Source organism: Acanthochromis polyacanthus, chromosome 8 (genome assembly GCF_021347895.1).
Source record: "Acanthochromis polyacanthus isolate Apoly-LR-REF ecotype Palm Island chromosome 8, KAUST_Apoly_ChrSc, whole genome shotgun sequence".
Lineage (NCBI taxonomy): Eukaryota > Metazoa > Chordata > Actinopteri > Pomacentridae > Acanthochromis > Acanthochromis polyacanthus.
In genome coordinates this window covers 21,118,197-21,145,721 of record NC_067120.1, presented here as the reverse complement: position 1 = coordinate 21,145,721, position 27,525 = coordinate 21,118,197, and the positions used below count along the sequence as shown (strand labels likewise).

The window sequence follows — 27,525 nt, the reverse complement described above, 5'->3', positions numbered from 1 at the left end:
TCAGCTCACACCATTCAGAGTTGCCTCGCTGCAAAAGGCTGCCACAGTCAATTCAGAAAATTGAGAGTTTGAGCGCCCCTCCTCCCCTAAAGCATCCACCTACACACACCAGCACACGTGTCTGCACATGCAGACCTGTAGCACCCACTGAGAGCTCAGTGTGTGGAGGTGTGTGTGTGTCTTTAGAGGAATCAGGAGTGCATGTGGATGTTTTTCTATTCTGCATATATTTGAGGATTAAGACTCGTCTTTGAAGGTGGCCAGTTTTCAGGCTGTGGTAAAGAGAAAAGCTCATGTTACTTTAGGATTGCAAACAAGTATGGATACACATTTGGGTTAAATTCTAATCAAAGACATACTTAAGTTTAGACTTGGGGCTAAAGTTCATGCTGGCTGGGTAAAAATGCAACGTCTTTGATATTTTACACATTTGTTTACTCATATGTATGGATTTACACCCAGAACAGCACAAACTATCCACAAAAACACTCAAGCGCAAACATAACAACATACACTGACTAAATGAGTAAATCTAATGATCCAGATCTATTGGAAAGTCACTAAAAGGCTAATACAAGCAATCTGGCTTCTACAAAGTTAAGCTTAGAAAAAGGCAGTCAGCTATACATTTAAAACTAAACAAATCTGCGGTGCAACACAGACCAATAGTCATAAAACCCAGTGTTGGGATCATTTCAAGGAGCACGGTTTATTATGAGGTACGAATTTCCTTCACTTTATGTTCAAGTAGAATGAACGTAGCAGATGGAAAGTCCTCACAAGTGTAGCATCAGTGTGTGTGTGCAGGATGTGTGCACATGACTGAATGGGTGCGTAAAATATAGTGTGTTCTAAACGTGGCAGCAACTATTTATAGGCCTTTCAATTATTGAGAGCCTGATTCTACTTTTCTACTTCAAAGCAGACACACCCACAACCTGCACCCACACACACATGCAGCCTGCATCTGAACACACACACACACACACACACACACACACACACACACACACACACACACACCCACAACCTGCACCCACACACACATGCAGCCTGCATCTGAACACACACACACACGAGAGGGAAGACAGATGCAATCATGGAGACAGCCGAGGAGTCACGTTTGTATGTGTATTCTAAATGCGGATGCCAGAAATCGTGGGCTAAAATTACCCTCGCTTCAGTCTGCTTTGGTACAGATATAGGAGAGCACAAATACAAGCGGGAAAAGGAAAGACAGGAGGGTGGAAACGATAAATTGGATGAATGAGTGGGTGAGCGAGCGAATGGGGGGTAAAGCAGGAACAATGGGAGCGAGAATGGCAAGTTTGAGAAAGGTTTTGAACATGTGAGTCTTGAGGGGGAAAAAAAGCAAAGTCGAAGCAGTAGGGTGGAGTTAAGTTGTATCGTCTTGTTGTCAGAGCGAAGTCTGCAATTTAACAACCAGTAAATTCTATATAAACAAGGACAAAAATTTCATACTTCCATACAAGTTTATGATAAAAATCCAATGAAACAGCATCATTGATTCATACAAAGTAGCATAGTCAGCCAATTCAAATTAAGCTCTAATAAAAAAGGAAAACAAGATTAAATAAAACAGTAGAAACAAATGCAATCATCAACATGTTGCAAAACAAGAGGATCTTTATCTTTTTCTACAACAATCCGACAAAAATATTTATCAGGTACAACTTGGCAGTCTTTTGTTCCACAAAAATACACAGTAATGTTTAAAATTGGAGGAAAATAAAACAAAAACACATTTAGGTTTACTATCACCTTGGCCAAGAGGAGTACAGGGAGTAAATGTTGAAAATACTGGTAGAAAAGTCTGAGCCCATCCTCTGTTGTTCTGAAGTCAGGAAACCAAACCTTCAGCCTTCCTCCTCCAAAAATACGGCAAAAAACCAAAAAAAATCTTGTTGTCTGAGTTAATGAGAATTGTGTGGAAATCAATTAAAAAACCAAAACAATTGCATGTGACAAATAGTCCGTCTCGGTACGGAAAAGATCCTGAAGTGATGCAGTTCAATGAGCAATATGTACTGTGTGTCTCAGTAGATCCGGCCTCGGCTCCTGTTACCTCTGGCTCCGAAGCCTCGTCCTCGGCCACCTCTGAAGCCGCCACGCTGCTCTGGAGTGACAAAAACAAACATGTCAGTACAAACACATTGGATTTGAATTAGGCTATAGAAATTACTGAGCAGGTAAAGCATGCAGGGGGTGAAAAGTAATGAAAGGTAAGCAGTGCTCTCTAGTGGACAAACTGTAGAATAATGCCACTGTCTTCAACTGATCACAAACATACATTTGACAATTCTGTATTGCAGCTTCTTGTTAGCCGGTAACCAACATACTGTGTACATGTTTACATATACTGTCCAAGGACACGCTACAGCATGGATCTGGGATTGGTAATGACATTTCTTTTACCTGTTAGTTCCAGACTGAAATATCTCATTAACTGTTGAATGATTGTCATGAAACTTGACGCAGATATTCATGGTGTCCAGATGACAAATCTTACTTTCCGACTTTGATGCCACTGAACCATTCATACCCCAAGAGGTTTCTGGGTTTTTACATTTTTACTGTTTGAGCTAATTTTTCACTGTAATGTAAAGTCCTCTACCTCTATGGAAACACCACAACTGTAGCTAAAAATACATCCAAAGTAATGTCATAAATCATAAAGTCAGAAAAAAAAAAAAAAAAAATTGGATTTCATCTGAAAAAAAATCAAAGGATCAACACAACATTTTTCTAAATGCCCACAGGTGTACCGGAAGAAAACAAACTGACTGCAGACAGACAGCATATAGATATTTTAGTACTTACCATTTTAATTAGTTTCCATACTTGTCTTCTCTATGTAAACTGCCTGCAGTTCACTTGAAAACTTCTTCAAGTTTCGTAACGTGACTGTTAGCAGTTGAGTCACCAATAGATTCAAATTATGATTTTTTTTTTGTTTGTTTTTGGGGTTTTTTATAGGATGTGCTTGGCACACACGGTTTATTTTCAGCAAATATTTACATTACATGCATAAAGAAAATGGATAAACATCCTATTTTTTTTAAAAACATACATATGTATGGGGAGGTGCGGAGTGGAGACAGAAACATGCCATGGGTTGGAGTTGAACCCACAGTACAAGGACAGCCACTCAAGTAGGTGAGCTAGTGAGGTCCTACAGATCTGAAAATGATTTTAAACTTCAATTTGATTAATTGTCCAGACAAAATTGAAAGTCAAACATGATAAATTTAAAGACCTTCAGAAAGTTGAAAATCAGATGATTGTCTCCGTTTTTAAAGTTTCACAATCCAGCTCTAACAAATGGAGTAACATTTTTGTTTTTGTAGAGAAAAGTTTTCAAACTTGGCTGCACAGTGGATTGGTGGTTAGCACTTTTAGCCTTGCAGCAAGAAGATCCCTGGTTCACGTCCCTGCCTTCCCAGTTTCTTTCTGCATGGAGTTTGCATGCTCTCCCTGTGGATGTGTAGGTTTTCTACGGATTTTCTGGCTTCCTTCCACAGTCCAAAAACACGCAGTGGTTAATTGGTAACTCTGGGTGTGAACGTGAGTGTGACTGTCTGTCTCTATATGCAGCCCTGTGATGGACTGGTGACCTGTTCAGGGTGTCCCCTGACTTTGCCCTAAGTCAGCTGGGATAAACTCTACCCTCCAGCGGTTTATAGATAATGGATGAAAGCTTTTAAATTTGCTGTCAGGATTTAGGGTTCAGACAGTTAACTGAATCTAAACTAACTACAGCTTCTGTCCTCAGCAAACCACACACTTCTCAAAGCCACTGATAAGCTAAATAAATGGAATATGGCAATAGGAAACCCCATTTTCATTTAATTTAGGAAACTGTTGCCATATTAGCCAAATAAAGTATGAGTACAATTTACCCAACATGTAATAATAATAAATTAAATGTAAACATGTGACACAAAAAGGACAAAGAAGGTCCACCAAGTACTACTCACCGTAGTTAAAATTGCCAATGGAGGCGCTGTATTTGCCGCTGGGGGGATTGTAGATCTGCCGGGCGTCCCTTCGGGGCTGAGGGGAGATCTGTTTTTTTGTGCTGCCACCGGATCCCATGTCCTCACTTGATGGACGCTTGGGTCTACAAACAAAAGAAAAGTACATGAGGATCTGGTAGAACAACAAGGGCAGTCAGATACCTAGTGTTTGACTTCTGACAGTAAATGAAAGGTGTCTCCATCACTTCTGAGTACAAGCAACATCCGTCAGAGTAATTGTGATCCTACTTACGCTACTGCTTCCGTCTTCTGGACAGGCTTCCAGGACAGAGTGACTGTGCTCTTGTAAGATGGAGGGTTGTGGAAGAGATCCTGAAATGAACACAAAGATTTTAAGTCGTTTTTTATAAAGAAAGAGCAAGCTATAAAGCACAGCTCGTAATGTATTCTTTGGATTCGCTAAGCCAGACAAATACAAATTTTCAATAGTTTGGAATAAAACTGGAAATTTGAAGAAAGTTAGTCTTTAATGATCATTTATTCATCATTCATTGTTGACTTTCTGGCCACTTGTGTTTATGACCATCAGTGACCAAGTACATTTACTCAAGTGCTGAACTTAAACATAGTTCTGAGGTACAGTTACTTGACTTCAGTATGTCCATGTACACATTTACTAAACTACGTTTCAGAGGGACATATTACTACACTACATTTGACTTGACATACCAAGTTCTGTCAGTAACAATTATTTTCTCATCAATTACCAACTATTCTATTGATTAATTAAAAATATGCAAATGACAACAGCTTTATTTGGAAATTGGCTGAATGAAAATGCAGTTTGTGAGCAAAAGAGCGAAGTAAATACATGCAATGTGCCTCCACATCAAAAAGTGCCTGTCCTTTTCTTCTCAATTGTTTATGCATTGCACTGTGCTGCTGTGGTATGGCATGAAAACCTGCACAGTATCCATACAACATCTTTGTTCTGCAGTAATCTGATGTACTTTCATTCTTTTGAAGCCCTGGGATTTTGGAAACTTTTACATGGGCTCTCAGACTCTTTTCAAAATATTGATGTCTACATATTGTCATCAACTATTCTGACTAATTGCATCATGTCTAAATTTCAGATGTCTATGTGACATCCAGATAGTGATTTCTCCCTCTAAATATTTTACGTGGTTTTAGTTCAATAAACGCTTTTAAATTATCCAACTTTGCATCATATATCAAACATTAGAGGAAAAACTAAAACTATATTTGTGTCTAAGAACTTTTGCTTTTCTTCTTTCCTTTCACATTAAATCATAAGCCAAGCCCTCAGATTAATTCGCTGTCCTTGTATTTAAAACTGGACATAAAGTAGTTCAAATTGCGTCAACCTGCAGCAGCTCCAACATTAACAGCTTGCAGACACGCAGATGCCTTATGTAATAAATATGTCAGATGGATCAAATGAGTACTTAAACATTTTATATACATTTTGCTGCTAATATTTGTGCAGTTTTTCCTTAGTCAATTTTTCATGCAGGACTTTTCCTTGTAAGAATATTTCTACATTGCTCTACTGGTTTCAGTACTGAAATACACGGTCTGAATACTTCTATCGCTGATGACAAACACCTTGATAAGGACGTTGATGTTGTTGGTGATCTTGAGGGCCACCACTTTGATCTTGTTCTAAATGAAAACAAAAGAGAAGTCAGTCTTTGAAAAGTTTAGCACAGAACTTTGACATTTTAAATTTTGCTCAATTGTGAATTTCTTATAAATGGCAAAGTTTTGATTTTCAGCTAAGCAATCAAACACCAGCTGACTGCCGTTACCTCTTCTGTCTTGAGAGCGTCTCCTGTCTTTCCTTGCAGTGCTACTCGCAGCTGTCTGATGTAAACCTGCAGACCTCTGGCAAAATACTGTAACCTGTTCACACACAAAGCACATTCATTTCAATGTGGAGAGTACAACAAAATCACCAAGGTGAACTTTTCTGTTGATTCTGACTGGATTATGTACATCAAGCACAGCTGAACATGCTCTGAACAGTTTTAAAAGGTAAATTAAAAAAAAAAAAAAAAACACACACACCTTGGCATAAGTTGCCTAATTTTTATTAGTTGAACTCAAAAGCCTGAGTAATTCTCCCACCTGATCTTGAAGTCTTTAAGGCGCTCAGCATCCACTTTGTCGAGGAGGAAGTCTGGCAGCTTCTTACCCAGCTGGTGAAAGCTGAAGAGGAGACACTCTACGTAGCTGAACTGCAATTTGGGTTCCTCACTTGCAGAGTTCTCACCGTTCTCCACCTCTTCTGGTGGTAGTGGCATGTACTCCTAAACAAACAGAAAAATCATGACTGGAACCTTTCAGTCACCCTTACTTGTGTCAAACAGCTTGAACCATTAGGGTTCACTGGAACAGAGAAATGCACAGCAGTTTTGAAAGGTCATGGTATTCATGTTTTCAAATATTGCGGAGCTTGCACTGAAACTGTCTCAGCAATGCACAGCTTTTTATTTTTTTTAAAAAGACTTTTAAGATGCAGAAAGGACAGACATTGTGCAAAAAACATCAGAAATCAGGGGGAAAAAACACTAATACTGTAGTGTTCTTTAGTAAGTAACAACAATTTGGGCAAGTGTTGGTTACAGTCTTATAGATAAGACTGGGTACACATGTCAATAAAATTCCCCACACCTTAAATTTACCACGTATGACAGAAGTTGTATGTTCAACATACAACTTCTGTCTGCGTAACAACAGACAGATGTCCTGAAAGTCTTTTGCTGAAATCTCCCTTTAAATCTGACAAAATGAAACCGTGATGTGGAAACTCTGAGTCTGTGCTAACAGATTTTCAGTGATACATCTGACATTATATTTTCTTCTATTTATTTTACCAGATAAGTTAGTTGACAACTGGTTCTCATTTTTAATATCGACCCATTAGTCCATGTTTTGAAAAAAATTATACAAATAGTAAAAACAGCAATGAATCTCTAAATCATGGGAAAATTACCAATAACATGCTTATTGACACTTCGGTGAATCTCCATTTTTTTTTTTTTTGCCTAACTACAATAGGACAATTCGTTCTTACCAGCAGCTTGGTAAACAGCATGTTGAGGTTGGCCTCCAGCTTCTCCATGTCGCCACAAAATGGACTCATCTCAGCCAACAGCTTCAGAACCTACACACAAGTCACAAACACACACAGCTCAGCAGATCTCTGCACACAGTGTAATGTGCATTGCTAATGAGAAACAGTGTTGCGTGGTGCAGACTAATGACCCATTAACAACATGCAGTTGGCTGACACCTCTGACAGGTGGCTGCCACGCTGACTTTGTTTACTACTACAAGCGCTCACCAAATGTCAAATGTTAGGAATATCGACCTCATACCGGCGGCCATATTCATCAAGCCTCTCGGTGCTGACTTGGCCAAAACGAATCCAGGTCAGGAAGCAACTCTTTTTCCGTAATGGCAACATTGGCTTGTAATTTGAAATACGGACAAGCACTAGTGCAACTTTTTAGTGGTAAAGCAGCACTCATGTAACAACACTTTATATATGTGGCCTTTCCAAAGGGCAGCTTGAGTTTATAAGGAAGCGGACAACATTTGGGTTGTGGTAAAACACAACACAAATTATAAAATTGAAATACACTGCTGAAATTTGACTGAAAATTCCTCCATTTAGTTTGTAGGAACCTCTGAACAATCACTGAATAATAGATTTATGACAAGTTCTAATGTGATTATAAGCCAATAAAGTTCATATCTATGCTTCTATCGAAACCTTTGACTGCTTCATAGGGTAACTGTAGGTGGAGGCTGATATAAACAAAGAAATTGACACAACTTTAAACTCAATTAAGAACTTAGGACATTTGCAAGTCAGTCTTTAACAGTAAAAAGAGCTCACCTCCAACTGAATGTCCAGCTCAGCCACAGGACTTGTGAGGGTGCTGAGGTTGGGCAGGACGTGTTCGCAGAAGTAGGTTACAAAACGTGTGGAATGGACATTTTTCTGCATGACAAGAGAAAACAATAATTAAGTCAAACTTTAAATACAATAAATTCAGAATATTTATAAATGTATGCCTAAATCAGATTAGTTATAAATAAATCAATAATGCATGTAGAAATATACAGTGTGTGCAATGTACTTCAATTTATGGAATATGCAAAGAGCAGAAGTGTTTATTTTTGACAACATTTTTGCACATTTACAGCTGTAACAATGTTTGAAACACAGTTCTTAGAAATTCTCCTTTAAAGCTCACAAGTGTGCAGTTCTCACTGTTATGAACTTTTTGAACTCACTCCAACATGCACTGAAGTAATTAGTGAGCGGTGCAAGAAAGATACAAGCTAAAAATCAACTTAACATACATTTGACAATTCTGCATTGCAGCTTCTTGTTAGCCAGTAACCAACATACTGTGTACTAGGGATGTGCACGACTAGTCGTTTAATCGTTTAACTCATTTATTAAACGTTTAGTATTTTACTAGTCGGTTAAACGCTGCATTAAGCATCATGCACCTTGTTTTTCGCGCCTCTGCATCAGCTTCTTTGTAAACAGGCTGAGCAGCCAGGGAGAGAATTGCTCCTCCTCCCCTCCCGTGACACGCACACGTAGCAGGGGGCAGTTGACAAGTTCATTTCTCCAAACCTACACCACCTGTCCGTTCACTCCCCCCCCCTCGGCACATCCACGCTTCGCGGCCCCCGGTCCTGACTGGGCGCCGCCATGCAGCTCTACGCTCGGGCGTGCGCTGCACGCTCGTCCCGTCTGGGCTACCTGGTTGATCCTGCCAGTAGCATATGCTTGTCTCAAAGATTAAGCATGCAAGTGTAAGTACACACGGCCGGTACAGTGAAACTGCAAATGGCTCATTAAATCAGTTATGGTTCTTTTGATCGCTCTCTCAACGATACCCAACAGGCTTATCAAAATGTCTGATCCACTTGTGAAACTCTTCCTCATCTGTCAAGCAAACCCAGCCATCATCATCGTCATTTACGACAGGGCCGTGAACACCACTGCAGCCTCCTTCGTTATTATTAGTGCATTTTCTCCCACGTCTGCTGCTATTTCCGCGTTTTTTTCAACCCCCGCTATCCCCCTCATTAGCGGTGTTTTGACCACTCCAGCTACACCCACCACGTCCCCTCCTGCCACCCCGGACGCGGTGAAGCAAAGCATCGGCTCCAGTATGTGCTGCTCGTGGACTGTCATGGCACACCGACCTGCTGCCGTTACGCACAGACACAGCAGCACTTTCTGTCTCAGTGGACGACTGAACATCTTCATCAGAGGGTGAATATTCCTCTTCAGAATATGAATAAGTCATTACTTGACAAAGTACTTTGTCAGCGTTGACCAGACCTCTCGGTACGGTGAGTTTTCTCACTCTAAAATGTGCCGTCTTGCGCTCTAATACGCTCTGACGGCGAGTCTCGTCTCCTTGGTTTTCAAACTCTGTAAACTCCAAAACTTTGCATGAAAACACGCCCACAACTGATGCTCAGATTGAAGTTCCAGATGTCCGCCATCTCCTGGTGTACAGTACATGAGGCAGTATATTTGAAGCTATGGCTTGTTATGTTCAGCAATGTTGCTTGTTGCAATATTGCGACTTAGGCGCTTAAAGGGTTAAATTGCAAGTTTTCTGAACCGACTAGTCGCCAATAAAATTAGCGATTAGTTGGTTCGGAAATTAGTCGAACTTCCCATCCCTACTGTGTACATGTTTACACACTACAGCATGGATCTGGGGTTGGCAATGACATTTCTTTTACCTGTTAATTCCAGACTGAAATATCTCATTACATGTTGAATGATTGCCATGAAACTTGAAGCAGATATTCATGGTGCCCAGATGACAAATCTTACTTTCTAACTTTGATGCCACTGAACCATTCATACTTTAACAACAGACTTTTATATTTTTTCATGAGTGAACCTCTCTGCTATAAAATACATTTGGTTGTACTCACAGAGAACAGTGGTAGGGCTTGGCGTGTGCACTGTAGCAGGCGGTCCACAGTGTCTGGGTCAGCTGGGTTGAGTGCCTGCTCCAGGAAAGCCTGTTCAACCACCAGCTCCACCAGCTGCTGTCGTCCATTTACTGTCTGCAGCACACGTAGGCCCGACACGATACGCATCAACAGCACAAACTCCTCTCCTGTCACATCCTCCAACACCTAAACAAGCAGGAGAAAGACACTCTTCATCAACAGAAGTTCTTATCCGTTTTAACACAGACAAGTCAACATCCACCAAATACTACATCACAGTTTCCCTGTAAGCACTAGGCCAGCTGTGTTTCAAAGTAGCCCACTATGGCAGACACTTAATTCAGTTTTGTTTTTCGAAATCAAAACTAAACTCAAGGCTTTTAAACCATGGGTAGAAAGATTCACAAGTCAACTCTAAGTTTTCTCTAATGCACAAAACAAAAGCAGAACTACCAGCCACTGCCAAAACAATTAGCATTTTTTACATACCCTGATTCCAATCCATCATATGCTGTGATGTTGTCTGATCACTGATGCATGATCATTTTCTGTCAGCCTGAATGTAACAAAGGAAATATATCAAGGATTTCTAATTAATTTTAAACTATCTGCAAACCTTCTTTGTCTCTGCAAAGACGTACTCCTCCACCTCCTTTGTCATGACATCCTCTGGCAGAGTCTTCAGTTTGGTTGACAGAAACTTTATGGCCCGTTCTCGCACGATGTCTTCTCCCTGCAGGATCTGAGAGAAGAGGCCTCCAAGAGTACCTGGATGAGAAAAGACAGGTTGAAAGGACTGTGACAATTACGGGATTATTTCTAAAATAAACAAAAGTTTCTAAACAAACAACAAAAAAAATCATGCAGATCTGGTGTCATAATGGTCATAATACATTAGGAGAGAAATTAATTCATTTACTGTAAAAGGGAATCTCCTGTAAGCAGTGACTCAAAAGCAAAAGAACAAAAAATGTCTCGCTGTTTTCCCACTTTCACATGGCTAGCGAAACTGCCTTCGACAGTAAAGAAAAAAGAAAACCACTCTATAGTGGCAGTAGAGGAACACTTACCCTTAGCATCCATTTTGAAGATAGAAATAAGTGATGCATTTACTTGGTTGAACTCTGCTGTATCATCTGAGACAGACAAACAACATTGCAGATTTCAATAAATGGTCACACACATCATCACTACTGATTGCACATCAAGATCCTCCAAAGGATATGTGGGTAATTCAGCATCCAGTACCTGTCTGAAGTAGCTGGGTGAGAATATCGGCAACTCTGAGGATGTTTTCTCCAGTTGCAAACCGTGGAAGCTCCTTGATGGCCTGACGTCGAATCTGAACAAGGATACATAACCAAAAAGGGCATTGTTATGCTAACTAAATTGGCATTGAAAATGTCTTCAGTCAAGGAAAGAAATCCTATATCTATCTTTGAAAAACACAAAGAGCCAGTAACACTACAGAACCAAATAAACAACACAAACTGACACTGATGATAATCAGGCACCTATGCACATTTGTGTCAATTGATACTCACAGACACATCCTCATCTTCACAAAGATCAAGTTGGGCATTTATAGCTGCATCAGCCAGTTCTGGAAAGCTGCTGAAGAACTTGGGTATAAACTGTGCTGCCAGGCGCTTCTCCTTGGGACCGCCCTTCACGCCATCTAGGATTACTTGGTAAGCATCTTTGTGCTGCAAAAAAACATGAAAACGCATTCATACACAAGTTATCTTACAATATCACATAAAAAACAGGTATTGACTAGACTTTAATATCTATATAAAGAGAATTATTAATCCTTGGGGTGATTTTGGAAGGGAGTGCATCCGTTTTGAAAATATAAAATAAATAATGTCAAAGAAAGTCGTGTGAAACTGTTCTAATATAGTGCAACACTGGCAAAAACATCCAAAAATAGCATTTGCTCTGGATCACATCTCAATTTGCACACATCATACAAAACATTGTGTGCCAACTTAAATGGTTAAACCAATTTGTTGTAGTTGCAACAATTGCAAAACACTGTAGACAGTGTAAATGTTTACTGTCAGTGTCATCCTTGATGTACCTGAAGCACATCCATACCACGGACATTTGGTCGTTTTGCAACTAAATCTTCCTTTTCAGTGTTTTTTTCTACTGTTTCTCCTTTATTTTGCAGTGTACATCTGGACCCTGAATGTGTCAGTGTAATGTAAACAAATGCAAAAGAAAAATAAATAAATAAATAAAACCTTGGTGTCTCCAAGAACTCCTCAATCAGACAAAATTAAGTTCTATCAGACAGAATTTTCATCCAGACTGACAATGAACAATGACAACAATGCAAGGTTTTCTGCATAAAGCTGCTAAAATGTTGTAAAATGACGTGTTTAAGATGATTTTCTTTACTTCAGAATATTGTTCCCACAGTATATTGTGCAGCCCTACCTTGTGTATATGTACGCTTACTTGAATTTTTATTTTTTTTTGCTGTTATTAGTTCTGAAACCATCCATTTTGAGAGGAGAATGGTCACTGGCTGGATCTGTGCTGCCAATTTTACAAATCAAAGTCATATTATCAATTTTAGTGTTCCTCAGCCAGTGAAACAGCTGTATGATGTCCTGTAAGGTTTTAGAAGACAGAGGCTTTAATAAGGTGACGAGAAGTAGATTTGACAAAATCTACATAATAAACTGAGAATGTGAAATGGGCAACAGAAGGGCATATTATAGACTAGTAGGTACAATGAAGTATTATCTGTACCTTCATCATTACTACAGGGTACAAGCATGGTATCTCTGGCTGTGCTTTATTGTCTTTGATCATTTATTACCACTTTAACTGGAAGACTGGGAAAGAAGTATATTTTAATGAAATACTATATGTTAAAGGACAATGATCAACATGTCTGATATGTATCACACACAGTCTCAGGTTTCTGGCACTTAATTCTTGGATACATGAAATAAATTGTAAACTTATTTGCCAAAACACACATCTGGGGTCAATTTTAGCTGCAGCCCCATCTAAGTTACAAACGTGCGTTACCTTGGTTTAGCTTGCATATGTAGCTAAACCATAAAAATATTTTTCATGTTATGCATGTGCTCTGTGATAGATAGATATTTTATTAATCCCTCGGGAAATTTGTGCTACAAACTAAATTTCAAACAAAACATGAAGTAAATGAATTTCCTTACGACTGAACAAACAGACGTCAAAAAGTTCCCATCAATGTGCAAGAAAACATCTTCAATGAGTAGCATCGCAGTGAATTTGAATCAACGAATTAAGCTAAGCTGAGTCTCCATAATTCTAGTTTGAAGAAAAAGGGGTGCAAGTGTAGGAATTAATGGCCTGCTTGACTACACAATTAATGTCCCACAGTATCAACTCATTACCGCCTAACGTGAGGGTCGCCCTGGTGAAGCTATTAACATTAGCCCGGTCACTCCATCAGCTAGCTACAGTTAGCTTAGCACATACAAACAATGTTACGTAGGCCAATAAAGTTCTACACAGTGAACGTAAAATAAGCTAAGGTGGTGAAGCAATAAAGAGTGTATTTCACTGTATTGGCACGGTGTTCAAAGATGAACTAACTGGGGTCTCTTTACCTGGCTGAGGTTGTCCTTAGCATCAGCAAGGATCCCGTAGTTTCGATAGAGATCCTCGATAGTGACCGCCATCAGCGTGCGTACAAGTGCCTGCCGCTCACAGATAAGACCGCTGATAAAAAACACGCAGTAAAACCCCTCTAGAGTCGCTTTTACTCCGCCTCAAACGACTGTAGAAGAAACAAAACCGTGCTATGGACAGATATTTTGTGCGGAAATGGGACGTGAGTACGTAATTTCGAGAAGCCCGTGAATGAACCGCCTGTCTTCCCGCGACGGTCCCTGTGGCGTGATGCTTAAAATGCTACGGAACAACGAGTACAGCGCATGCGCACACAAAAACATGTGACACTGGAGTGTGCGCAAGGTTGATGCGCAGTTAAACCACTCATGTTTATTCATATCTGATTCATATCTATGTTTAGGAGACCAACGACTGATCTGCAGAGGCGGCGCTACCTGGAACCATAGATATGTATAGATAGATATAGATATACATATCTATGCCTGGAACCACCGCAGCGAGGCGAAAAGTTTTCACATCTTCATGACGGTGAGGGTCTGGACGGAGTTCAAAACAATGATTATCGGTCTGGAAGTGAGTGAGTGTAATGGCGCTGTCACACTCTAGCCAGCGTATGAGGAACGTATCGAATATTTCGAAAAATTGTTTATACGCACAACTTTTCAGCGTATGAGGTCGATTTTCGGTTAATGACCTTTAGAGTAACGTGAGCCTAGCGTACCGTCAGCGTATGAGTAGCGTATGAGTAGCGTATGAGTAGCATACGCATAGCATATGTCAGCGGATGTGATGTGATGTGTGTTTGAGTTGGACGTATACCGACGTATGAGTAACGTATATTAGCGTACCTCCGACGTATGAGAAACGTATGCGGAACGTCAGCCTAACGTATGAGGAGCGTACACAGCAGGGGGTATAAAACGTGGCAGCGCGCGAATTTCGTCATTCCGCCAGTAGACTTCAAGCTGTCAAGATGCCAAAACGCAGTGCCCAGAAAGTCAAGCCAGCTGATGTTCCTCCTCCTTCTCCACCTGCACCCCAACCTGCACCTGCTCCTGCTCCTGCTCCTGAGCCAGATGTCATCCTTCCTCCTCCTCCTCCTCCTCCTCAGCAAGCTGGTCCTTCAGAAGATACTGGTGGTGATACCTCAGATGCAGTGTCAGTCTCTCCAATTCCCCAGGAAGGCTCCAGGGAATCTCCTCCAGCATCCTCACATTCCTCCAGGGCTGCATCCACATCCTCCAAACACAAAAAGAAGAAGCAGAGGGCCAAGAAGAGTGAATTCAGTTTGAATTTTGCTGAGGAGGACCAGATGTTGGACTTTATCAGAGATAATCCAATTCTCTGGAATGTGAAATTGACTGACTATAGGAGGAAGGACAAGAAAGAAAAGTTATGGCAGGAGCAGGCTGAATTAATGGACAGGTCTTCTGAAACTCTGCAGGGGTGGTTCAGATCACTGAGAGACACCAACACACGCCTTGACAAGAAAAAGAGTGGGGATCCTGGTGTGATCTTCACACAGAGGGAGGATTGGATCTACACCAAGTTTGCCTTCCTGAAAGGAGTGACCCGCCACAGACCAGAGCCAATTCAAAGTGTAAGTACAATAATTTACTTATTTTCATATTTTATGTGCTATAACATGACTTCTTTTTCAGGTACATATTATGTTTTAATATGTCTTTTACTTTCAGGTTTTGTGCTATGCCATTGACTGAATTATACTTATGATGTTTTATTGTTCTGTCTTTGCAGCTGAAGCAAACTATCCAGCAGCACAGGGGAGACTTGGAGGCTGCTGAGACTGCATGTGCTGAGCTGCAAGTGGGGCAAGATGAGGCTGCTGCTGGTACCCAATCTTTAACCTCCTCAACTGGCAGAAAGAGGCAGAAGGATGTTGAGAGTGAGATTCTGCAATCCCTGGAAAAGAGAATGGCAGAGTCTGGCAGCATTCTCAAGGACTTCACCAAAGCTCAGCAGCAGCCAATGACAGCCAGAGCAGCCTTTGCCAACTATGTCAGGGACAGTCTGATGACCATGCCCAAGGCCAGCTACAAGAAGGCAAGGTCCAGCATCAACCGGCTGCTGTCTGAGCTGATGGAAGACAGTGATAATGAAGACCTGCCAGCTGCCACTGCCACTGCTCCTGCACCTGCACAACAGCCTGCGTCTACAAGGGCCATGAATACAATGGAATAAAAGCCCTTATAGTTGTAATACTGGGATCCGCTCTTGGGGGGACACTTGCAAGCAATGTGCTTTCCATCTAGTGCACCACAGGCATGGGGGAAGTTCCACTTCTGCAGGAATTTATCAGATATGCAACGCCATTCCTCTGGAGTCGTGGGGCAGGTCATGACTTCAGGCAAGTACTCGTCAACGATGGCTTGGCACACCTGGCGGACAGTCACTGACTGTGTGTTATGGGGGATACGCCACCCGTACTGCATTGTGGAATAACTGCTTCCAGATGCAAGATGCCGCAGAGTCAATGCAAGCTTCAGTCCAGGCTCCAGGGGTTCCCTGTATCTAATATGTTGCCTGGTGATGTTGGGACCAACCCTGTCCAGCAGTTCATCATACATTTCTGGAGGCATGCGTAGGAAGTTCCTGAAGGCTCTCTGATCTTCATTTCTCAATTCAACCATAAGCTTGTCATAAAGGCCAAATTGACGCCGCCTTCCAATCCAAGGTTTCACCCAGATTGCACGTCTCATTCTACGCCTTCTTCTTCTGTGTCTAGCATACTCAACTGCCAACTGTAACAAATCTTGGTGATGTTGCAGCACAGCAACCTCCATCTCTGAACTGCTGGTACAAACTGATACAGATTTGGAAATGTGAGACTTTATATACCCCCCATACGCTGGAAATACGCATGTAATACGCATGGGATAAGTTGGCTGTACGCTCAGAACACGTTAGGCATAAGTTGAGTACGTTAGACTGTCGTTAGAACTACCATCATAACGTTAGCCATTCGTTAGACACACGTCAGACACACGTTCATTATACACTCCTCTAACGCTAGGTTTCCTGACCCACTGGATTTCAATGTATGAGAAGCGTACTTGACGTATGAGTAACGTACCTTCAGCGTACCTCTAGCGTGTTCAGCGTATGAGGAGCGTAAAATTCATACGTCGGCATACGCTGAAAATTTTTGTGCATGTTCAAAAAATTTTTTGTACATCAGTGTACACCGACATACCCCGGCGTACCAGAAACGTATTCCAGCGTACCCCTAGCGTGTTTCAGCGTATGTCAACGTATGCCCAAAAAGTCCATACATTCCTCATACGCTGGCTCTATACGCTAGAGTGTGACAGCGCCATAAGACCTTGTTTCTAAACTTTGACACGTTAACTAACATAAGATCATTGTTTAGGCTCATTCCCAGTCTAAATACTTTACAAAGCAACATTTAACTACTGCAAATTTAAAATTTGAAGGAGGACAAGACTTCAGATGAACAACTTAATTTTTGTACTTTTGCCTACAGAGTGGACGGAGTTCAAAACAATGATTATCGGTCTGGAAGTGACTGAGTGTCAGACCTTGTTGTTTCTAAACTTTGACATGTTAACTAACATAAGATCATTGTTTAGGCTCATTCCCTGTCTAAATACTTCACAAAGCAACATTTAACTACTGCAAATTTAAACTAGAGCAAAAATAGAATGTAATAATGCAAAAATAGTCTTTCCCCTGTTAAGTTTTCTGGTGAGGCTGACAACTTTTTGAAGTCCCCTCAAATAGTATTAAAACAGGTAACAGTTTGTTTCAAATGGTCATATTTTTCATTTCCTGAAATGAACTTTCTGTCTCCAGCTCTATATCAGACAGCATCCATAGTGTTTTTGCGTGAACATCCTAAATTTTTAAACAGATGTCCGCATGAATTATTCAGTTATACAAACCATCAGAGTTTGGGGTTCATGAAGTATTGATTATACAAACCATGTTTCCTGAGGACTCTTATTCTGTCTCAATTCTAAATAATCTGAGTGACTGTTCATCATGAAGCACAGGAGAGCTGTTGAACAGTTAAACACACTGAAGACTAATAACATTCACATAGATTCGATTTTTTTTGGTTATTAATACGTTGTTTGTATGCTGTCAGACTGAGCAGCTGTAGATGAAGTTGCTTCAGGAGAAATGATCTAAACAACCAATTGAACATTTAGAATGTTCCCGTGGAGAGACAGGTAATCTGTGAGCTTCCACTTCTATTTTTATTTAGTGAGGCACTGAAAAAATGGGTTTAATTCAAATATTGATGTTTAATATTTAGTCTATTTATTTATTTTTACATTTTCCACCATAAAGACTGAAAAATATTATTGAAAAGAATCCCTGGTGTCTCGTGGTTTCGATTCAGTGCTCTCACCATCACAACACGGGTTTGATTCCTAGACAGGGAAAATGTCTTTAAAGAATTTCCTTTGGGATTAATAAAGATCTCTCTACAATATTAATTATATTTGGTAATGAAATAGTAATGATCATTCTAGCAGAACACAAACATAAACTTGACAGTGCCCTCTGGTGGATGACTAATGTAGTGGAGACAGTGTTCCAAAAATGTGTCAGATCGACAGATAGCATGCAGACCTGATGACAAGTTTATTTGCCTTTTATCACATTATATAAAATTGGAATTATGTCCCATCAATCTCCTCTTAATAACCTATAATGTAAAACAATTTTTTGAAAATCACAAACTGAGATTTGTCATTTATGACTTTATTTCAGTACTTTGAATAAGTCACTTTGACAGGACCGTTCTTCCTGACAAATCCTATTTACTTTAACCCTACTTTACTTCTAATCTTGCAGCCAGGGGCACATTCAGGAATTTTTCATTGGGGTAGCCACATGGGGCCGCTGAAAATCTTGATGTGGCAAAGACTAAATATCCATCCTCTATACACCGCTATATCCTCACTAGGGTCGCGGGGGGTGCTGGAGCCTATCTCAGCTGACTCGGGCGAAGGCAGGGGACACCCTGGACAGGTCGCCAGTCTGTCGCAGGGCTACATATACAGACACACAATCACACTCACATTCACACCTACGGGCAATTTAGAGTAATCAGTTAACCTCAGCATATTTTTGGACTGTGGGAGGAAGCCGGAGTGCCCGGAGAAAACCCATGCATGCACAGCGAGAACATGCAAACTCCATGCAGAAAGATCCCAGGCCCAGGCCAGGATTTGAACTGGGGATCTTCTTGCTGCAAGGCGAAAGTGCTAACCACTACTCCACTGTACTGAATTTCACTATGCTGGAGGATGCTGCAAAGTATTGTGGAGTAAAACTTCACCTATAGACACAACATCTGAATTATTTTAATGATTTCCACATGGTCCATGTATGATGGTAATTTATCCAACTAGAGACAGCTATGGTACAATGAAATGTGTTTTCATTGTTACTACGCTACCTGTTCCTGTGTCTTGGTCGCTACTTTGATTGAAAAGATCACATCCTGTGATGCATACATACGCACATTTATGTAATCGCTGCAAATGTCCTGCTATGAAATGGACCCTCCACAATATAAAATTACAACAAAAAAAGTTTGACTTTAGGAAGTGGTCAGACTTTCACAGTAAATTAACAACAAGACACACACATTAAAAGGTCGGTGTAAACATTTTTATTGAACTAATTTGTTGCTACAATGATTCTGTACAAGCCTGTTACTCTTACAATAAAATGCATCTGGCATTAAAGAAATGCGGTTTTACAAGAATCTGATTCCTGCTCCAAACTGGACTCCATCACATATCCTGCAAGGAAAGCAGAGAATATTTTTGATATCAGCATCAAAGTAAAGCAAAGAGAAAGGAAAAAGTCAAACAATTCACTTTCTTACCGTAATGGAACCAATTTCTCACACTGCTCTGCAATTTACTACATTTGAGTGGATAAGCTCTTGAATATATTCCACACATGTAAACAGAGGTATGAGTTACACTGCACTGAAACCCACAGTCAGTCTGAATGTGATTGGTTGGTCTGGGTCTAAATATGACTCAAATGTCTTACAAGAAAATTACTTTTTAAAAGTCACATTCATCCAAACTAACACTAGATAATCAACCAACCTGTCTCCACTCTGGACTCCCATGGGAATGCAGTAATTGAGCTCCAGCCTGGCAATGTTTCCCAAACGCAGTACAATACCCAGTCCATATGACCAACGGATGCATTCTGCCAGTTTCTTCAAGTGTGCGTTTGGCCCCTCACCTAAGTAAAACCATATATATGAATTCTGCCAGATGGAAAACAAAGGCATCTGCAGATGTCTGCAGCTATAATTTGGCCTTTCTCAAACATAGCATCAGTAAGATAAGAATTCCGATTAATCCAATCCTACTCAACAGAATTTAGTCATGATTTGGTTCATAAAGCATGAATTGGTGCTCATTCTGTTTCCAGCTGCTCACCATAGTTGAGGTTACAAAGGTTTCCGGCATTGAGGAAGAAGTGTGTTCTGAAGAGGTCCCCAAAGCCCCCTCTGCCTGGTCTGAAGGGTAGAGGGGTGTAGAGGTGGAGGCCTCCAGCCCAGTAGGCCTCTCCTCCCAGATAGTCACCTGCCATGCCAGTAATGTCACCACACAACCTTTCAATTAACTATCAAACTTTAGGCTGGTGACTAAACAGCATAGCCAAAGTAATGTCTCACCTTCACTCTGTGGGCCCATACTGTACATACTGAATCCCCTGATACTGGTGGGGCCGCCAAGATAGAACCTAGGAGGACAACAAACAATGCTGTTATCAGTTTCTGAACATTTAAATCGGTTTTATGACTCCACATGGTCTAGTTTAGAGGTTTCCAAACTGTGAGGCACACTGAAGTGTTAACATTTTAGGCTAAAGAAACAGGCAGATGCTTGTATTATAGAAACAACTGAAAGCAGTTACTGAAATTTGGACTGCTGATCTGGCCTGCTCACCAACATGGTCAGCAGTATCAGTAGCAATAGTTGTGCCCAAATGCTGCAATTTGCATTACAAAACAAATCACACTCCTTCTCTGACATATCCTTTCTAATGGTATTATATTGTCCACTGTAAATAAATACTCATAAATCCACAAAGAATTCATAGAAAAATGATGCCACAACCTTCCCAAGAATCATCCGTTTTGCATTTAGTGTTACTGTAATCCAGTTATATTTAATACATCAATTGGAGCAAAAGAGAACTACTCACTACTACTAGTTTGACAGACTTTACAATTTCCAATTTGTCAGTACGTAGATAAACGGACACCTAAATAAAATTAATCTAAAAAATAACAGGCTCAACTGGTTTTGATTTTGCCTGATGCCCTGTAGCACAGACTTTGAACATATCTGGTGTGGTCAATACTGGTAACAGTACTGGTGAACTGTATTTCTGTACCTGTCTGCTATGCTTGTTGGCTTCTCACCAATAGGAAGAAGCAAACCACCCCACAGTGAAGCAGAAAGGACCTGGAGGAGAAAGGTCAAAGGATTTAGTCAAGCTGACGCGTGTACAGAATCACATAATCAATAATGTCTTTGGAAAAGAATACTACAAATCACTCTGGTGGTTGTTCAGTTAGCATTTCTGCTAACAGGCTATTTGTACAATAGCCTCAGGACATAAATTGACTTCTTTGCCAAGCACTTAATTATCACACATTAACAATCTAAAACCATGACAGAAAAAGGTTGCAATTACATTTTTATTTTTAAATTAATCAATATGTGTATGCTATCTAGCATGTATTTGTGGTCAAGCGACTTAAAGTTAACCTGTGTCTTTAGTTGAGACGGTTTACTAAATGACTGAAATGTAAAATGCAAAATCTCACTGAGTCCCAGAAGAGAGACTTGTTGAGCTGGATCTCAAAGTCCTCCTTTAGGAAGCTGGCGTCTCCACCAGTGTAACCAGCAAGTTCCTACACAAACACAGAACTTGAACCTTGTGTACAAGACGAGTTGCATTGTTTTTAAGGAGCATTTGAAAAAGCTCAGATTTCATGGTGAACAACAAACCTGATGAATCTTCAGCAGGCCTCCTCTCCTGGGAAGGATGGAGGAGTTTCTGGTGTCGATGACCATAGCATGCTAAAATACAAAGTGACATTACTCACAAAACTACAGCTACATACTGGTTTACTTCTACTGTCAGGCCATCAGCAGCATTCCATGTGATAATTCCAATTCAACATTCACTACCTTTCATATAATATTACTGGAATTTGCTGTTCAAAATCTTTAAAAACTTGACATAGAATAGCAGCTTTGCAATGAACTGTCAGACAGAAAACTTAATGAAACTACACAGTAATTTTAAAGCACTTCTTGTTTTGTTCAATAGCAGGATGTAGCTTATGATTATGGCACATACCACCACCCACTATGCTGTAGTGTATTTATTAGAAATCTCATAGCTCCTGAAAAAATATTAAATCGAAAAAATAGAAGATAAATACTGAAAGTGAGGACTTGAGGGAATGACCGCTCTCCTCTCGGACGGCAAAAGAGGCAGTGCGAGCCAAACAGCCCAGCTCTCTCCACACTCCTTCCCACTTCAGGGTTTGGTTGGTCTTCCACACAGGGAACTGCAGGTAAAAAAATGGCAATTAGACCCCAGTTTGATACTTTTGTTTTATTACAGATCTAATGCAGTAAACATGTATACAGCATACACTGTGTTGTAAGGTGTTGTCTCCTTACAAACAATGACTCTGTGAAATGCTCCTAGTAGGGAAATATTATCCCACCATAACAGATTAGTAAATGCTAGTGCAGGACAACTGGTCAAACAAAGTCCAAATGATTTGTCTCTTCTGAACTAAACACAAGCTCAGAACTGGACTTCATGGTACCTGAGAGAAGGTTTTGATGGCTTCTGCTATGGTTCTTGTTTTCTCATTTTGTCATTCATGGAAAAATAGAACTTGAAGGGATACATTGGTTTCTTTGAAGCAGGGCTGCATAACTGGTTAAAACGCCAAAGTCACACAACAGCACAAACAAACAGATTGAGGCAGAATACCAACTGCCATCAGCTGTGCCCTAAATTTGTTATTTCACTTCAAAAGAAAGAAACAAGCATGTTCAATAAAGTACTTACACTCAGTTCTGCAGAGACACCTCTATCTGTCTCCCTCAGTGAACTCCATGGAAACTGACCTGTTACTTTGTACACATTGACTGAGATGCTGAAAGTGACAAGAAAAAAACTGTCAATTTTGCCTGCAATTACAAAATAAACCATTCATAGTTACTGCACAAGCATTCACTTTTACCACATGACTGATGAGGGCAGGACAATGACGTATATGTTGTAGCAAATAAAGACCGCACATCTGACAGGTTCCCTCAGAGGGAATTGAGACACATCCATACCAGGACAACTTAACAAATCAAGACCACCCAGACATGCCATGAGTGTGGTGCAATTACTACTGTATGATTGCTTTTCTGCATTGTTCCTGTTCCAGCTCAGCATACATACATTTACCAATTTCATTAGACCTAAAAAAACAACAAAAAACCCAATTTATTTTATAAAGGTGTTCATATCTTACTTGCGCTCAAAGTTTCCTGGTTGGGGTTTGAAGAAGGACAGCCCGTAGGACGTCTCTTTCGTACCATAGGAAAACTGGAATGTCAGTTTTTCTGCCCGACCGAATACATTGGGTAACTTCAGGCCCAGTACCTGAGATTACAGAAAGTGAAAGAGCTGATCAGAGCTTGTTTATCAGTCATTTTGCATTTAGCAGTAGCCAAACTAAAGGAAAACATCAAATGCAAAACACTGAAGAAAAATGGAAATTATCTTTTCAGGTAGATCATTTCAACACTGATAAACCAGTGTATTGATGCTGACACTTACCATGCTTCCTTCATTGTTTCCAACCATGGTGTTGTAGCTGCCTGTCATACGTCTCAGCTCAGTGACCTCAAAGGTCACATCAAGGCCATTAGGAAGAGCATCCTCACCTAAAGAGAACAGAAAACAGAGTCAGATCTATTTTATGGTAAGACAAAGCAAGTGAATCCTTCAGAACTACCTAGGTTTCTGTGTTAAGTAGTAATAAAAATAAATCTGAACCTCATCTAAGTCACATGTGCAAACAAAACGTGTAGTAACACACAACCACTGACAATCTTGTGTGTCTTTATTCATCAGACCCATTACACAGTCACCGTGCAGGTGGAAAAAGTAATTGAACCCTTGAATTAAATAACTGGTTTGAGCTCATTTGATAGGAGTAAACTAATAACAAGCAATCTGACCTGGATACCTGGAGAGGTTTGGATTCCTCTTCCTGAGAGAACTGCCTCAGTTTAGCGATACTCTGAGTGCCTCTGGTGTGAAAGACTCGTGAGGTAATTCTACACTGTATATATCAGGCCAAAGTCTGGGATCTGACTGAATATCCTTAGTTTGAAGTCATTTGACAGTGCAGTTACCGACATGTTTAGGGTCATCATCCTGCTGTATCACCCAAATTCCACTAAGCTTTACCTGGGGGACAGTCCCACCATAAGAAACTTTGATAAACATGCAAATTCAATTTTCCGTCATTGTGGAATTCAGCAAAGCAGTCCCAAATTCAGAAGCTTCCTAAAAGATACTTTACCTTTATAGTGAAGTGTGGCTAAGGGAGTATTTCTGGATGGTAACAGTTTCCTTTGTCATGTCCTGCTGTGGAAACTAGACTCCTTCAGTGATCATAAACAAAGCTTCCATATTTCCTTGAGGTCTTTAGCAGCACCCACTGCTAGGGTGAATAACCACAGGGCTAAATACTCTCTTTAAAAAAAAAAAAAACTAAATAAAATTATAACTCTAGCTTTGCGAATATCTAAACTGTTGGAGATTACATCCAGCTCAGCACCAGTTTCATGTAAATCACCATTTCTTTATGGTAACTCTTCAAAGATCAGAGGTATTCTTCAGACCAGCCAATGCTCCCATTAATAGTAAACTCAAAGTATTTTTATGATTCAAAGAAGCTCTAATCCACACCTCCAACCCTGTTTCACTGATTGGACTCCAGATTTGCTAACTCCTGACTAAAGGTAGCATTTGCTGATGTTATTTGCTTTCGGGTTCACCGTTTATCCTAAACTGAATATTTCAATGATGTATTAAACATGAGCAAGAACAGCTCATGATTGTGAGTTATAAGTTAAAATCGCTGCACATAATGCCAAAAGGTTCATTTACTTTTTTTTCAGCAAACAATACATAAGAATGTGGAAACAGCCCATATATAAACCATTAGTGTGTTATTTTTCAAAACTGCACAAAGCCTGACAGTACCTCGTGAGGTGTCAATAACAACTTCGACTTTTCGGAAGATACCAAGACGCAGAAGTTTCTGTCGGGCTTCGTGGGACCTTCGCATCACCTGTGTAACAAATTAAACCATGTGTTGATGCCACTCACAAGCACAAGTTGAACCTGCATTAATTTACATAACTGTATTAACATGAGGGCTGCACAGTGGAGTAGTAGTTAGCACTTTCGCCTTGCAGCAAGAAGATCCCCGGTTCAAATCCCGGCCTGGGCCTGGGATCTTTCTGCATGGAGTTTGCATGTTCTCCCTGTGCATGGGTGGGTTTTCTCCGGGCACTCCGGCTTCCTCCCACAGTCCAAAAATATGCTGAGGTTAATTGAGGACTCTAAATTGCCCATAGGTGTGAATGTGAGTGTGATTGTCTGTCTGTATATGTAGCCCTGCGACAGACTGGTGACCTGTCCAGGGTGTCCCCTGCCATCGCATGAGTCGGCTGGGATAGGCTCCAGCCCCCCCACCGCGACCCTACTGAGGATAAAGCGGTGTATAGAGAATGGATGGATGGATGTATTAACATGCACCTACATCAATCAAGTTCTTTGCCCGGAAAACTTCTGCAATTTCATAAGTCAACAGGTCCTCCTTAGTTCTTCCAAGCCCATCTATGTGCACTCGTTGAACCACAACCTGAAAAGCAGAAGAGATGGACAACACAGAAAATATTATGAAAATGCAAGACAAAACGCAGTGCACATTCAGTTAGGCTCAGCCAGATTGAATGATGCAGCTCATTACATCTATTAAATTATTTTACATAAATTCAAGCTGTTGTTTGCTAGCTTTTCTTTGTGTCAAAACATTTATTTTTAGCCATCATTTTCAAAGTGGCTATTTCATATTAAACTACTGTATGGATACTAAGTTGGGAATTTCTTACATCTCTTACTTCTATGCTGGCAAAGTGCAAACAGTGTGTCAATTCAAGGCTTCTAATCAGTCTTCCGTAATTAGTGTGTGGAACTAAATAAGTCTTACATCTTTGTTTTCAAGAACTTCTTGCTTTGGCTCCTGCTCAATTTCTGGAGCATCAATGTCATCTGCCTGAACTCCCAACTCTGGCCCGTGCATGGGCAGCGGGTCCAGGCTCTGCAGCACAAAATGTCAGAAAAACAAGTAGAATCACAATTAGTTCACAGTGTTTAAAATTTTTTTGAAGGAATTGGAATACGTTTTCAAAAAGACACTACAAGATGAAGGCTGTTGAGACAACTGAACACAGAGTCACTCCTTTGGAAATACTTCTTGAAATATTGAGTTTGATCAGGGCAGTTCCAATTACACAATATGTAGTTAACACAGTGTAAAAAAATTAAGTCCTTCGCAGTTTTCATAAGTCTACAATAGCAGCTTCAAATGCCTCGTTTATTGACCTATTGACAAATTAACAGATAAAGCCCAAAATATCCAGTTTACACTCATGAAAAAGAGAAATTATTATTAGTACGGTACAATGAAGAAACAGGACCCGAACATAATTGATTGATATCGCTTTTAATATAATGTATTTTATTATATATATATACATATATAATAAAAATACATGTATACATATATATATATATATATATATATATACATTCTAAAAAGCTTTTTTGTAACTTATACATATAACAAGCAGTAAATTTATGTTTAAAAAGAACGTCCATCTCACATCTCCATATATCAGGAAGATGGGAAATGCTGTATGGGGAAATAGGGACTACATAAATGATTAAATGTATGAATAGCACACTAATGAAAACATGAAGAAAAAGCAGCAACTAGTGACAAACAAAATTTAACTATGTATGTGACTTCAAAGGAAAAGTTCAAAGCTTTTCGTTTGCTTTGACATTAAATTTTAATTACTGACACCATTATAACAATCATTTACAGTTACATATTTGACTTGTCTGACTGAGACTCCACATATGACCTCAGTAATTCCAAAACACTGTCGAGAGAACTGTACGAGATAAATAAAGAAGGTGTAATGATTAACTTTGGAGAGAGGGAGCTCAAGCTGCTTGGAGGCACCACTAGCATCTGTCACTGTTGTCAGTGACTCACATACACTGCTGGCATAGTCTCCAAAATAGTGAAGTGTAAGAAACTAGCACTTTTAGCAGAATTAGCTTGAGTCTGTGGTGGTATAGCTGAATGTAGTGTGTTGCTGAGTGTTCCAGTGTGGGCCTTTTTCATGCAGCACAGCAGCCACTCAGTCAACTCACAGAGAGGTCAAACTCACAGCTAACACGTTCACAGGACTTTTCCTTACCCTGGCATGGACGGTGCCCATGCTGAGCTCCGCAGGGCGCTGTCCCGGTAAAAACAGTAGAAACTTCCCGTGGAAAAAGACAAACTAATTTAACCTACAAGTAACCGTAGAAAGGCGAGGGCGCTCCGTATAAGGAGGCGGCCATGTCACTTCCTGACCACGCCTTCCGCTGGGGCGCGTTCAACACAGCAACGCTGCGAAAAGGAAAGAAACACACTAAAGGGTTTACA

At 40.3% G+C, this 27,525-nt stretch overlaps 3 protein-coding genes across 4 annotated transcripts; 1 reads left to right on the top strand and 2 right to left on the bottom strand.

The window, feature by feature from the left end:
* Positions 1-1,391: 1,391 nt before the first annotated feature.
* On the bottom strand, positions 1,392-13,945 carry api5 (apoptosis inhibitor 5). The gene is made up of 14 exons (XM_022211763.2): positions 13,646-13,945; positions 11,573-11,734; positions 11,277-11,370; positions 11,099-11,164; positions 10,645-10,796; positions 10,008-10,214; positions 7,927-8,031; positions 7,099-7,188; positions 6,150-6,331; positions 5,831-5,924; positions 5,628-5,684; positions 4,291-4,370; positions 3,999-4,141; positions 1,392-2,137 (listed from the first exon to the last, which is right to left on the bottom strand). Exons 1-14 carry the CDS (start codon positions 13,715-13,717, stop codon positions 2,058-2,060), a joined length of 1,584 nt encoding a protein of 527 aa, XP_022067455.1. The 5' UTR covers positions 13,718-13,945; the 3' UTR covers positions 1,392-2,057.
* Positions 13,946-14,075: 130 nt separating this feature from the next.
* On the top strand, positions 14,076-19,418 carry LOC127535057 (FK506-binding protein 5-like). The gene is made up of 2 exons (XM_051951918.1): positions 14,076-15,270; positions 15,429-19,418. The coding sequence occupies exons 1-2, from the start codon at positions 14,644-14,646 to the stop codon at positions 15,870-15,872; spliced, it is 1,071 nt and encodes a 356-aa protein (XP_051807878.1). The 5' UTR covers positions 14,076-14,643; the 3' UTR covers positions 15,873-19,418.
* samm50 (SAMM50 sorting and assembly machinery component) lies at positions 19,323-27,470 on the bottom strand. Of its 2 annotated transcripts, none has more exons than XM_051951917.1 (15): positions 27,296-27,470; positions 26,014-26,124; positions 25,564-25,665; positions 25,002-25,089; positions 23,565-23,671; positions 23,257-23,387; positions 22,800-22,887; positions 22,156-22,284; positions 21,716-21,787; positions 21,532-21,618; positions 21,096-21,166; positions 20,372-20,438; positions 20,132-20,288; positions 19,790-19,931; positions 19,323-19,471 (listed from the first exon to the last, which is right to left on the bottom strand). In XM_051951917.1, the coding sequence occupies exons 1-15, from the start codon at positions 27,314-27,316 to the stop codon at positions 19,426-19,428; spliced, it is 1,419 nt and encodes a 472-aa protein (XP_051807877.1). In that variant the 5' UTR covers positions 27,317-27,470; the 3' UTR covers positions 19,323-19,425. The 2 variants fall into 2 exon arrangements, with proteins under 2 accessions (XP_051807877.1, XP_022067461.1); XM_022211769.2 differs by having other exon boundaries at positions 20,132-20,278; positions 20,371-20,438; positions 27,296-27,469.
* Between the last annotated feature and the right edge of the window lie 55 nt (positions 27,471-27,525).